The 12,715-nt window shown below is 37.9% G+C and overlaps 1 protein-coding gene across 2 annotated transcripts; it reads left to right on the forward strand.

Annotated features, from left to right (window-relative positions):
• Nucleotides 1–261: 261 nt before the first annotated feature.
• On the forward strand, nucleotides 262–12,294 carry ZCCHC8 (zinc finger CCHC-type containing 8). 2 transcript variants are annotated; one of them, XM_031592552.2, is made up of 14 exons: nucleotides 262–501; nucleotides 1,136–1,178; nucleotides 1,744–1,818; nucleotides 2,226–2,331; nucleotides 2,704–2,781; nucleotides 3,101–3,204; nucleotides 4,904–4,969; nucleotides 6,826–6,889; nucleotides 7,318–7,460; nucleotides 8,205–8,347; nucleotides 8,489–8,604; nucleotides 9,214–9,297; nucleotides 9,984–10,095; nucleotides 10,773–12,294. In XM_031592552.2, the coding sequence occupies exons 1-14, from the start codon at nucleotides 321–323 to the stop codon at nucleotides 11,588–11,590; spliced, it is 2,133 nt and encodes a 710-aa protein (XP_031448412.2). In that variant the 5' UTR covers nucleotides 262–320; the 3' UTR covers nucleotides 11,591–12,294. The 2 variants fall into 2 exon arrangements, with proteins under 2 accessions (XP_031448412.2, XP_031448413.2); XM_031592553.2 differs by having other exon boundaries at nucleotides 6,829–6,889.
• Nucleotides 12,295–12,715: the final 421 nt, after the last annotated feature.

The following is a 12,715-nucleotide window of genomic DNA, read 5'->3' on the forward strand; positions in this document are numbered from 1 at the left end:
CTGAAAGAAGTGGCGCGGTGCTGCGCCCTGCTGGTGCTGCTATTTCTGCTCTCTGCAGAAAAAGAAAAAAGGCGGGAAGGCAGATGGCACCGCAGGTGGTTCCTGCAGGCTGCGCCTCCCGTGCCGGCGGAACTCGTCCTTCGCTCGACTACAGCTCCCAGCATGCACAGCGGGCGCAGCCCGGCGCGGCGGTGGCGCCTTGGCCGCAGTGCATGCTGGGGGCCGCGGTCCCGCGGCTCCCAATAGGGCGCGCGGCGCCCTTCGCCCCTCGGCGGCCTTCCGGCGCTCCCCGCGCCCCGCCCTTCCTGCTGCGGCTTAAGATGGCGGCCGAGGTGGATTTCGGGGATCGCGAGCTCTTCGAGCAGCTCGAGGAGGAGGACGGGCCGCCGCCGCCTCGCCTCAACGTGGACGAGGAAGAAGAGGACCGCGAGGAAGCTTTCTCAGAGCTGCGGGAGCGGCTGCGGGGCTGCGAGGAGACGGTGCGGCGGCTGCGGGCGGAGAATATCCTGACGGGATTGGCGGGGCCTGCGGCGGGCGGGGACGGGGGGCTGCCTCCCGCCGCCGGATCCCTTCCGGGCCAGGCTCCGCGCCCTGCGCTGCTCCCGCGCAGCCCGTGAGGCCGGGCGCGGGTCTGTGAGGGGCCGCTGCCCGCGGTTCGCCTCGGGTTCAGCCCACGGGCGCTGCTCCCGCCGCTCGGGGGACGGTTTTCTCTCAGTGCAGCCTCAGTGTGCCCTTCTCCTCTTGGCTGCGGGGCTGTTGAGGTCTTGAGTGCTGGAACAAGTTAAAACACCTAACGTTGCACTCATCCTTTCTGCTTTCGTGAAGAAAAGGAATCCGTTTTTAACAGTGCTAGAAAAAATTTTAAACTGCCAAATGGTTCCTTGAGGAGCTGCTGGGATGGACACCAGCAGCTTCACATCTGAGATGTCCTCTTTACAGTTAGTTCTCTATATACAGACGTCTCACCACTCACCCTTTTGTGATGTATTTTGGTCTTTTAAATACAAAAAGACACTGACAATTCAAGCAATGTTCTGTGCACTTTTTGTTAGGTGTTTTCTTATTTAGCCCTGCAATTGGTTAAGGTGCTGTTGTGTCTTCTGAAGAAAGCAATGTTCCTTAACGAGAAGGTAACATCAAGAACTTAAAAGAAAGCTGAATATTCTGACTCGCCCTAGGTATGTTACTACTGGTTTTCAGTGCTTCTGTCCAACACCATTCTCATAAAGTCTGTTAGACTTCAGAGTCAAGAATTTCATTTCAATTACTCTATTTATGTATGCGTATACGTATGTATATGCATATTAATGTTCATTTGTTTGTGATGTGGCCTTTAAGGAAAGGCTCCTGTACTTTTTGTAAAGTTTGGCAGCAAGAGCAAGCATGTTAGAATAGTTACATAAGTAAGAGAACTATTTTGTTGTTCTCCAAGTAGTATCTAGTCATTTGATGGCACTGTGAGATGGATCTTAATGCTGTTTACTGCATTGTATTATGTGCTCTTAGAAGAAAACTTTTGTGTTCTGTTTTCTGTTCTTCTCGTCTCACGATGAGCCACAAAATACTTTGCTCAGAGGAGAAGGATTTTTGTTTAAGGTAATAGGAACTTCCTAAAATAATGGAACTTGCATTGGCCAAACATTCCTCTCTGGAATGCAGACTCTTCGCTGTGACAACTGAATAGGGTGCATTTACAATAAAACTGATGTAATAACCATTTATATATTTGTTCTGTTCTTGTAGTGGAATTTCAGTGGACAACTCAAAAATTGACGGGCCTCTGTTGCAGATTTTATTTATGAACAATGTAATTTCTAAGTAAGTACTTTAGCTTTTCAATAAAAAAATCCCGGTAGGAGGCCAGACATTAGTTTTTGTTTAGGTATGTTTGCCCAAAGAATATATGTCATATTTAGTAACATACACTTGTTAGTGTGCAGAGGACAAAGGGTAGGAATTAGCAAAAGACGAGAGCTCTCCTGTGTTCAGTAGCAATGTCTGTATTTATTGTAAAATGAAGTGTGACTTGTTGGAAGTCTTGAATAAGAGTTTCTGAAGTGTTGTTGGTAAATATAGTGCGTTAATTGCTCCCTGCTTCTCAGCTGAGAGTTGTCTGCCCTTTGTGTTAATCCTGAAGTAGTAAATAACAGATGCTTCAAAAGATGCTTTCTGTGTATTTCAGTCTTGCTCTTTTCTTCACCTTTTTATGCTTTACTCTGTTGCAGGCAGTATCATCAAGAAATTGAAGATTTTGTTTTTAATTTAGTTCACAAATACGAAGAGCAACAGAGAGATGAACAAGAAAAAACACACTTCAGTCTTAAGCCTCAGGTACTTTGAGTGGTAATACTGAAATTTTACACTGTTAAGTTGCTAAATTCTAGACGTTTTTTTTTTCTATAACTGCAAATCAGGTAGCTATCAAATAAATGCTATGAAGCTGTTTATTCCAGGGTAAAAAAAAAAAAAAAAAAAAGAGGACCATAACAAAAAAAAAGAAAAAAAGAGAAGTGATCTGTGTGATATTTTGGACTGTGAAAATCATTATTATTAACATAGATATCTCTATTTAACTAATGTGACAAGAAAAAGAAGTTGTACTCTATGTTTTGTGCCTTTTATGTACTTTGGTAATTTTGGAGCTCTTTTTTATACTGTCTGCTATTTTTAATCGTGGACTTCTGTTTTTACTTTTCATCTCAGCCCTCCAGTGTTCTTTTAGAAGAGGACTGTAAAACAGCAAGCTCGAATTCTGTTAAAAAAATTAAGGAAGCTTTTAGTGTAAGTTTTTGACTATATGGTCTTGAACGGTAGGTCTGACTCTTCGTTCTACATATTTAATACACACTAGCATTAAGATAAAATCTCATTAAATTTCTTGTATCAGTGTAATAGCAGTAAAGTTCAGCATGTTTTGGCCACTTCAGTGGAAAAAAAGTGCTGATTTGTACAGGCATGGGTGTGTATTATTTGTAAATATCTACAGAGTGGGTGAAAAACCTGGAAGAATTCCAAGTGGTGTAAATTTCTAGAAATGCTACCGATAATCTGACCTAAATACTGACACCTTTCTGACAATTTTCTGACTTTTTTTCTACAGGTTGTAGGAAGTGTTCTGTATTTTACCAATTTTTGTCTTGATAAACTGGGACAGCCTATATTAAATGAGAATCCACAGCTGACAGAAGGATGGGAAATACCTAAGTATCCTGTTTGCTAAAACAAGGGTCTTTATCTGTTTGCCAAATCCAAAGAGTGCCAGTTTGGTAAATTGAGCTCAGATTCATTTCAGTAGATTGTACATTACTATTAAAACCCCATCAGTTGTTATAGATGAAAAGTTTTAATGGGAAATTGGTGGATTTTGTTCTCAGAAGATACAAGTGTTTGGGTATGATTGGCTGACTGATTTTGAGAAGAGTGAATGTTGTGCTCCTGTAAATATATCTTGTGAATGTAGGGCTTTCCTGGGTCAGTCTGCAGTTAGATTTGGAAAGAAAGTCCATTCCAGATACAAGTAAGTGGTTTCCCTCTGTGAAATCTCTAATATGGGAGAAGAAAAGGGCTCAGCAAACTCAAATATTCTCTAAAATAATTTTTTCCAAATCTGGGATCTGGGAGAAAATCTTTTAATAAAATTTAATTATGTGATGTTCTTACTCTGCGTCCATTTTAAAGGTGGTTCTATGCTCTGTACTAAAGCCAATATTTAGAAAGTAGGATTGAGGGAAATGTGAGAAAACGTTTTTTAATATTAGAGTCCTTGATGACAAAAAGAAATTGAACAAGATATTTCTCTTCTTTTTCCCTTTAAATAATCCCATCTCCCCAGTTTCCTTACATTACTTTGGCAACAGGAAGAGTCAAGAGAAACAGTTTCACAGTTCGTTTCTGCACTATCTAGTTAACAAACTTGTCATAAAAGTAACTCCCTAGTGTTAGAAAATGACTTGTATCTGAAAAGAAATTGTAAATTAAAAAGCCAGCTAATCTGGCTTTTCTTGTGGCTGCCTTTGAACTGTGTATGGACTGTGCTGTAATTTTACATTTGGAAGCTGCCTGTTGTAATGTATTAAGTCAGTCCTCTCCAAATGATATTCCCAACCTTCAGATAAAGAAGTGGATGAGCAACTGGAGAATTTCTCCTGAAATGTAAAGTTAACCCTGGCTAAACTTTTATGTTTGTCAGCTTTGCCAAAGCAAAGGTTTTACTGTTCAAAATTACCTCATCTTTCTTTAGAGCTCCTGTAGTCACTGAGCCTAAAATAGCACTTAATAGTGAGTTAAATGGTGTATGAAATACCATGGTTCTAAATGACTGAAGTACCAAACAATGTGTCAAACTAGTATCTGACATCTGCTTTTCTTTTTAAAAGCAACTGTTAGATTCTGGAAAGTACTGTGCTTCTGAACTTTACCTCTTAAGTCTCTTCCATGCTGATTCACCTGTGGCCCTCTTCTCTTCTCATACTTTTCTAGACAGATAGGCAGAACGGCTAATGATATGATCTGTCTATGCTTAGTTGAGATGTGAGTTACAGTTTTGAAACTCTACCAAAATGTATTATTAATAAGATTGATATAAAGTATGTCAGAATAAGTAGTGTGAAACTTCTGCCTATGAGCAAGAGGGCTCCCGTTCTAGCAAGTGCTTGTAAAGAACACAATAGCTTATTGGATAGAAATTGGGTACTAGAAAACAATACAAGCCCATCCTAGCAAATATAATGGATGTAGTTTTATAGTTTATAATTCTGAAGTGCTGACTTCACATTAAGCACCATGTATCTTCAGTCCAGAAAAGTCAATATTTTATGCAAAGCCCTAGTAGGTTTTCATTGATATTTTAAACAAGATTGAAATTTTGCTTCATCCAGTAGCAGTTCCTTATTGAAATCTAAAGATATCAGCAAGTTTTCAGCCAGATTCTCTCCCTAGATGGACAAGAAATACAAGTAAAACCAAAAAGGTTTGTATTACTCTTAAATATAAAGTTTTGAGCTGCAAAGTTCAGATGTATACTGTGATTATTCCCATATATACTGAACCCTTGTATGTACTTGCGTGCTGAGTTGAAGAAAACCAGCCTCTGCAGTCAGTGGATCTCTGTGGTTTGCTGAATTTAGGAAGGGCTTATATTCAGTGTGCAAAAGCTTTCTGATGTTGTTTACGCTCTGTTCTTCTGTGGCTTCTTTTTAGTGATTGCTTTATCATCCTTGCACTCGTGTACTGTTGTCATTCTTACTGTTTTCTAGAGCAATTTCCATACGGCTTATGTTATTATTAAGACAGATGATTTAAGAGTTGATAGCATAGCTTTTATGGGAGGTAAGAAGTAAAGTTATATGGGTTTACACTTGAACATCTGTGTGGTTTTCATAGCATCTGAAATCTCTGATTTCATTTGTAATGAATACCATCTCAGCTTTTATCAGGAATTACAAAATGAAGGGAAATAATGAATTAAACTATGTTTTGATTAGAAATATGCCATCTGAAGGGAAAGCCAGATTGAGGGGTCATTCTTATTGTATGGAGTGGTGATAAAATACTTGAATCACTGTGAATGTTTGTATTTAAATAACAGGCAAAGGTGAAGCAAAGTATGTGCTTTGTTTTATCTAATTAGAGAATTCAACAGATTGGATTTAGAGTGGGTGGGCAGATATCATTTTGGACACTCATTCTTGTGCCACCCTTTTGTCTCTGCCTGTTTCCCATCCTAATTTGATAAATCTTCAGGAAACGGTGTTTAAAGACTTGTTAGAGATCAGGATGTTCCCTCCTATAACGTTGAAAATGTGTGCCATGATGAGAATTTACAGGGAAAACTAAATTTGAAGGCAGTTTCAGTTCAGCATACAGTCTGTGTAACTTCTTCAAACTCTGGGCCAGGACTTTCCAAAGTAATAATCATGCTCCTACTTATTTCTACAATGCTGTTTCTTGGTATTGTAAGATCTGTCAGAGCTTTGATGATACAAACATCAAAAGAGAAATAAAGATGTTACTGTACTACAGTATACAGTTGAGGGTTCTATATCTGTATTCTGTGTTTAAAGTCTTGTGTTAACATCCTTACTTTTCTCCCTCAGGACATGGCATCAGCTTTAGTGTGTAGGTTTTGTTTTGTTCATACAGTACCAATAAATGCAATGTTTGCATATTTAATCAGAAGCAGAAATCCTTCAGAGAATTCTGTCTGTAACAGGATATAAGGAGAAGCTTTTTCACCATTAGGACAGTAAAATACTGCATTGTGTGCCCAGGGAAGTTACACAGTCTTCTTCCTTGGAAATTTTCAAGACTTACTGCATAAAGCCTTGAACAACCTGATCTCATAGCTGACCTAGCTTTGAGCAGGGAGCTGGATTGTAGAGATCCTGAGGTCCAACCTGAATTATTCTGTTACTATTTTATTCCCTCTCACGCGGAATCTTATTCTCTCTTATTTCTGTTATACGGGTTATAAAATATTATACGGGTTTCTTCCTGGAAGTACTGCTTTTCTGCTGTAACCTTAGGGGTTATGTTTTGTTTTGTTTTGTTTTCCTCTCCACATGCTGTCGTGTTTTTTTATAATTTATTATTATGCTCTGTCTGTTTCTTCTCAGTTTTTTTTATCCTATGAACATTATACAAAATTCTGTTGCTCACTTTTGAAGATTAATATTAAACAGCCAACTTAAGAAAGGCAGGAGTCAGCAGACAGTGCTTATGTGTTTTTCTAAGTCTAGTAAAATCTTAGGTTTAAAATAATTACATGCATTTAATGTTGCAAAGTGATTTTCAGCTTTAATATTTTTTTTTCTGTATTTTTTTAAGCAGGCCAAAATCGCACTGTTTTAATTGTGGCTCTGAAGAGCATCAAATAAAGGACTGTCCAAAGGTAAACTCTACATTAGTATTTAAGAGACTGCCTCTCTTCAAGAAATGTTTCATTGGATCTACACTATTTAAAAAATAAAAATAAAAAATAAATGCACTAGTCAGGATGTACAGTTATTCTTCTCTTTTGATTAAGTCATACTGTTAGTTCTAACTCTAAATCAGAATGTAAATCATTTTCATAGCATAGCATTTTGAATGTCTCCTTTGTTCAAACTGCAGAATGTCCCTAGATATGTCTCCTGTTTGCCACAAGATAACATGCAAATACTCTGTTTTTTCAGTATGTAGTGTTCATTACAGTTGTAGCTATACCTCTGCCATGCGAAATAATCTTGCGTGCAGGGAATACAAGTTTTACATTTGGTGATGACATGCATGAACTGTAAATTGTCCAAACTTAAACTTCCCAATTGTATTATCTTCAAGCCACGAAATGCAGCTCGTATAAGTGAGAAGAGAAAGGAGTTTATGGAAGCTTGTGGTGAAGCAAGCAATCAGAATTTTCAGCAGCGTTATCATGCAGAGGAAGTAGAAGAGAGGTTTGGAAAATTTAAACCAGGAGTGATTAGGTATCTCTTTTCCTTTCATTAGCTGTTACAATGTTTTTCTGGAATGACTTTTCTGCCTTTGAAATGCCAGGTGTTGCTATCCAAAATCTTATAAGTCCATCTGCTACTCTTAATTATGGGTGTATTATGCTTGAATTTGTTTGCCAAATTTTAATAAATTGAGCGTTTTTCAAACCACATCTCATCGCCTTTCCCCATGACCCTTTCCTTAACGTAGGGAGAACTATTTCATTCTGTTGCTTTTCAGATTCCTTTCACAGGGAGAACTGGAAGTACGTTCGGTTCCTGATAAACTAAAATGCATGCAGGAATCTGAAAATATTGAGCTTGGAGCGTTCCTTGATGTCTTCTCTCTATTCCAAATATATTTTAAAAATTGTAATATGATGGTATCAGTCTCTACAGAAATCATCAGTAAATTTTCTGTTTTGTTAAGTTCCATCCTTCCTGTCCTGATAGCTACAGTTAAGGGCACGAACAAGAAGTAACAAGTCATGGAGTGAGTTGTTCTCAGAGTAGAATTCCCATAGAATGTCTAACCATATGTACATTTGTGTGGAGAAATATGTTACAGATTTTCTTTAGTATCAGAGTTGGTTTTGCCCTAAATTTGTTATTTCTGGAATTGATTAGCAACATGGTTTGAGCTAAATTATTTTAGCTTGATCATTTAAAATGCAACAGCGTGTTAATGACTTCCTTTAAAAAAACCTCAGTTATGGACTTCTTGTTTTCTCAACTCAGTGGGGAACTTCAGGATGCGCTTGGTGTCACAGCTAAGAGCCTTCCCCCATTTATATATCGCATGCGCCAGCTTGGTTATCCTCCAGGTTGGCTCAAAGAGGCTGAAATGGAGCACTCGGGACTTGCGCTTTATGATGGTAAAGGTATGTGTGTGTTAGATCTGGGCGCTGCTGTTGCTGTCTATCAATACTTACATTCCAAAAACCAAAATTATGTTCGTAATCCTGTGGATTTATTCAGTAACATTAATTAGCATAGGTAATAATTATGTTTTTTATTTATAGATGATAATGAAACAGAAGATGAAGGATATCTTCCACCAAAACATGTCACTTACGATGTCTCTAAGTTGATTAACTATCCAGGCTTTAATATCTCCACTCCGAGTGGGATCCCAGATGTAAGTGGCTGTCTCTGCTTTCTGAACAGCCTGTTAAGTAATGCTTATTGCTGTTAGCCAAGTTTAATGTTCTGCATCATCCATCTGGCGGTTTACTTTCAACAGCCTATTTAAGTGCTTGCTTTGGAGGTGGGGGCTGTTCAGGTGACATCTGATATATCTGGGCAGGGTCTGACAGTGCTTCTGTGGTGTTTATTTCCATTATAAGGCCAACAGGAGTCTAGGTTAATTGGGTTTCCTTTAAAGACACAAAATGTTACATAGGAGTGCCTGTTCTTTCTGCCCATCTGCATTTTCTGCATGTTCTTGTGAAGCTTTTTTATTATTACGAGTACTATCAAGTAATAACAATAATAAGAAATTACCAAATAATAATAATAATAGTACATTCCATTAGTTCTTTGTATTCACAGCTTGCAGTACTTTTGGTTTGCCTTCCTAAGTTCCTACTTAAGATCTATTTACCTCTGATAAATAAGGTTTCTGATGAGAGGATGAATTCATCTTGCTTGTTAATCTCTCAGCATTTCTCTTTAGTTCTACTGTTGTATTATTAAGCCAAACATACACAATGTTCAGCATTTTCTCTCTCTTTTTTTTTTGTTGTAGGAATGGCAGATATTTGGTTCCATTCCCATGCAGCCATCTCAACAGAAGGATGTTTTTGCTCACTACCTTTCTAATTTTCATGCGGTGAATATATCTCAGTTTTACTCTCAGAAAAGAAAAGTTGTCATGTAGTTAGTGGAGACAATGGTCTCTTGTTTATGTCTTCATTTAGACCATCTCATTGACACTACCAGTTCTGAAGTCCTGATGCTTTTATTAGTTTTACAGTAAGCAGTTAACTCTGTAGTGATTTTTTTCAGTCCAGTGAACCAGTAAGGTAGTCTGTAACTTGGCTTACCTGTTCTAACGGAAAAGTTTCATGTTTAGAAGAAAAGGTATCTATAAATTCTTCAGCCTAAAACCGATCTTGTTTCCAGACTTCCCTAATGAGTGAAAAACTTACTTGCTCTAGACATGATTTACAGTAATCTTAATACAGTGACTTGAGAAAACACCATTGTGTATGATTCCCAGTTCTTCTCTGACTCTCACCTAGTATTGTCCGATGTAGAATATTTCCATTAAAGAGGGGAAGATAGATGTTCTGCACTCAGTCTCCACTGTTTAATAGTGCTCCTTTGCCACTTCAACCTAACCAAACTACAGTTCTGTTCAGTTACATTAAATGTCTCAAACTTAAATTTACAAACTCGGTCATCAAATAACTGTATAATTACAAAATTGTTTTACATGTGTTCTTAAAGCTGGAAATGTTACATTAAATAATCTAATTCTAACTTATTTTGTTTTCCTGGTTGACTTCCTTTCAGCCAAGTTCGAAATCTAGCAATAAGAGGACTGCACCACAGCCAAGCTCTCATCATTCAAAACGACCAAAAGACAACTTGGAGGTAGCAGTAGCTGACATGGACATAGATTCTGGTATAGCTATTCTGCTTTTCATTTTTTTTCCCTAGTTTTAATTTTTATTTCCAAAGTAACTTCTTTGGATTGAAATGTTAGTGTAGACAAAGAGAAACCAGTGCTTTAGTATTCACTATGATAATGCTTAAGGTAAGCAAGAAGTTCCAGCTGTGCTCAAGGTAAATTGGAATGCTGGGTTATCCATTCCAGTCTCTTTATTTTAGATGTATCTTAAAGAAAATTCTGTTACAAAGACCTCCAAATCCTAAAATACTTGGATTAAATATTTGAGGATGTTACAAACTCACAGCTTCTTTAAACATGAGTCAAACTAACAGGGAATCTTGGTGTTGTTTTAATGTTAGAATAGATGGAGAAGCTTGTATCTTTGCTTTTGGATTTCTTATAAGAGAGGGTACCTTAGTTTGTCTAAGTCTGGAAGAAAAGTCTGTTCAGTACATTCAAGAGATTTATTTGTTTGCTTCATCGTTTTTTCATTAAATGGCCAGGAGAGTGAAAATCCCCAAACAGGTAATTTCAATGGATGTTGAAACTTTAAGAAAGCTTGTTCTATCTCAGCTGAAAACCAGGCATGAGGAGACACATATCTGACAGTTAATCTCCTAAAGCATTGGCAATGAATGTTGTCGTAGTCAGACTTCAGATTCTAATAGAAGCCTGTTATCTGTTTCTAGATGTGGAAGTGTCACAAAGATCTCAAACAACTAACAGTTTTCAGTTCCAACCTCCACTGCCACCTGGACCTCCAGTGATTTCAACTCCTCCTCCTTTACCACAAGGCACACCTCCACTTACTCCACAAAGTCTTACACCAACTCAACCTTCAACACCCACCCATCCTCCTCTTCCTAACACTGTTCCATCATTGAATCCTTCCTGTGATGTTTCTCAGCCAAAAATAGTGGACTCAACCATGGATGAGGATACTTTGACCTTGGAAGAACTGGAGGAGCAGCAGCGATTAATTTGGGCAGCATTAGAGCAAGCAGAAAGCACAAACAGTGACTCTGATATCCCTGTTGATACACCTTTAACTGGAAATTCTGTTACATCATCACCATCCAGGAACGAAGTAGATCTGGTTGCAGAAGTGAGATCATCTGATAAGATGGTAACATTGGAAACTAAGTTTTCCAGTATCAGTGAACAGGTACCAGAAAATGAACATCCTTTAACTAGTCCTAATCCAGATAATAGTTCACTTAATTTAAAGGAAAATCCTGATAATTCAGATTCTGAAGGCCTCCTTGATAACACCGTACCTGCTCCCAATCATGAGGTTAACGATAGAGAAAGTACAGTTGATAATAAAGTGGTGATAAGCACTGAGTCATCTGCAAAGAACTCAAATCCTGTTCCTGATATGAGCAAGTTTGCTGTAGGAATAGCACCTTTTGAATTTGAAAATATGACAGAATCAACGGGCACTTACCTTCGAATAAGAAGCGTGCTGAAGAATTCCCCAAGAAACCAGCAAAAGAAAAAGACTTGACTTTTAACTGGTCTTCCTTTGTTTCTTTATGTTCAAATTCCTGCACCCTTCTCTCCTTCAGTTTTACAAACTCATAACCTTCCTCATCCTTTTGTAGGAAGGAGAAAATCTCTGAAGATTACGGCTCTGCCCTTGTTCTTCCTCAAAACTGAAGTCAATGCAGGGCTTCCACCTTGACCAGAACCAATCCAGCCAGAAAACACAGAAGAATTTTCCCAAATTGCATTCTTCCACTAGAGTAATGAGACTTCCCAAAGAGTAATGGGACTGTTGATTTGCATTGGCAAGTAAATTGTTCTTCGCTCTAAAAAGAGACTTGTCTTATTGTTCATTACTTTGGTTAAGAGTTGTGTTGTCCTTAAATTTCAGGTGGATTGGTGATATTTTTTTTTAATATCCTTTGTACAATAATGGATACTTTATAGATTTTGCTAATTATCCTGTAGATAAGTTTAATATATTCATAATGTTTTTTAAAAGATCGAGAATTAAGGCTTCTCACGTCAAAGTCTTGGAAATTGGATGAAAATGATTGGGGATTACCAGCATTATCTTCACCACTTCAAGTATTTTTATAAAATTTTATTTATGTGGGTCAGTTTTAATTACCACTGTATCTTTTGTAACATCCTTCTTCATGTAAACTTGCTGTACATACATGTTCATTTTTATGTACAGAGGTTTAATAAATGAGTTTTTCTAAATATTTTTTTTTTAATTGGAGTCCTAAGCCATTAGACTGCTGATTTCTTGAAATTAGCTGCTGAGGATAATTAGGAAAAACAAGCTGATTAAAATGAGGGTGAAGCGAGTTGATTATTTTAGGAAAGGTCATAACAATTGGGGTCATGTTTTTATAATTAAGATGTTAAAATTACTTCAGCTACTTAAATAGAACCATGACACTCAATTTCATTATCTAAAGAACTGCTCATTTTTGAAAGGCCAAAGCTTAGTAATGTTACAATTCTGCTAACTAACTGTTCTAATGCTTTTGGTTTTTTTCCCCCTCCTCTCACCTCTCTTCAAAGTGACTGGTAAGTGGGACGACTACACATCTGCGTTGCCAGCAGAGGGAGTACTGGTTTGGTTTAACCAGTGTTCTTTAAAGCTGGTAAAGCATTT

Source organism: Phasianus colchicus, chromosome 18 (assembly GCF_987193195.1).
Source record: "Phasianus colchicus chromosome 18, bPhaCol1.hap1.1, whole genome shotgun sequence".
Lineage (NCBI taxonomy): Eukaryota > Metazoa > Chordata > Aves > Galliformes > Phasianidae > Phasianus > Phasianus colchicus.

Coding starts and splice junctions, on each gene's coding strand:
- ZCCHC8 (XM_031592552.2), top strand. CDS start 321: ATGGCGGCCGAGGTGGATTTCGGGGATCGCGAGCTCTTCGAGCAGCTC. Junction 1,819..2,225: donor ATGAACAATGTAATTTCTAA/GTAAGTACTTTA, acceptor ACTCTGTTGCAG/GCAGTATCATCAAGAAATTG. Junction 2,332..2,703: donor ACTTCAGTCTTAAGCCTCAG/GTACTTTGAGTG, acceptor TTTTCATCTCAG/CCCTCCAGTGTTCTTTTAGA.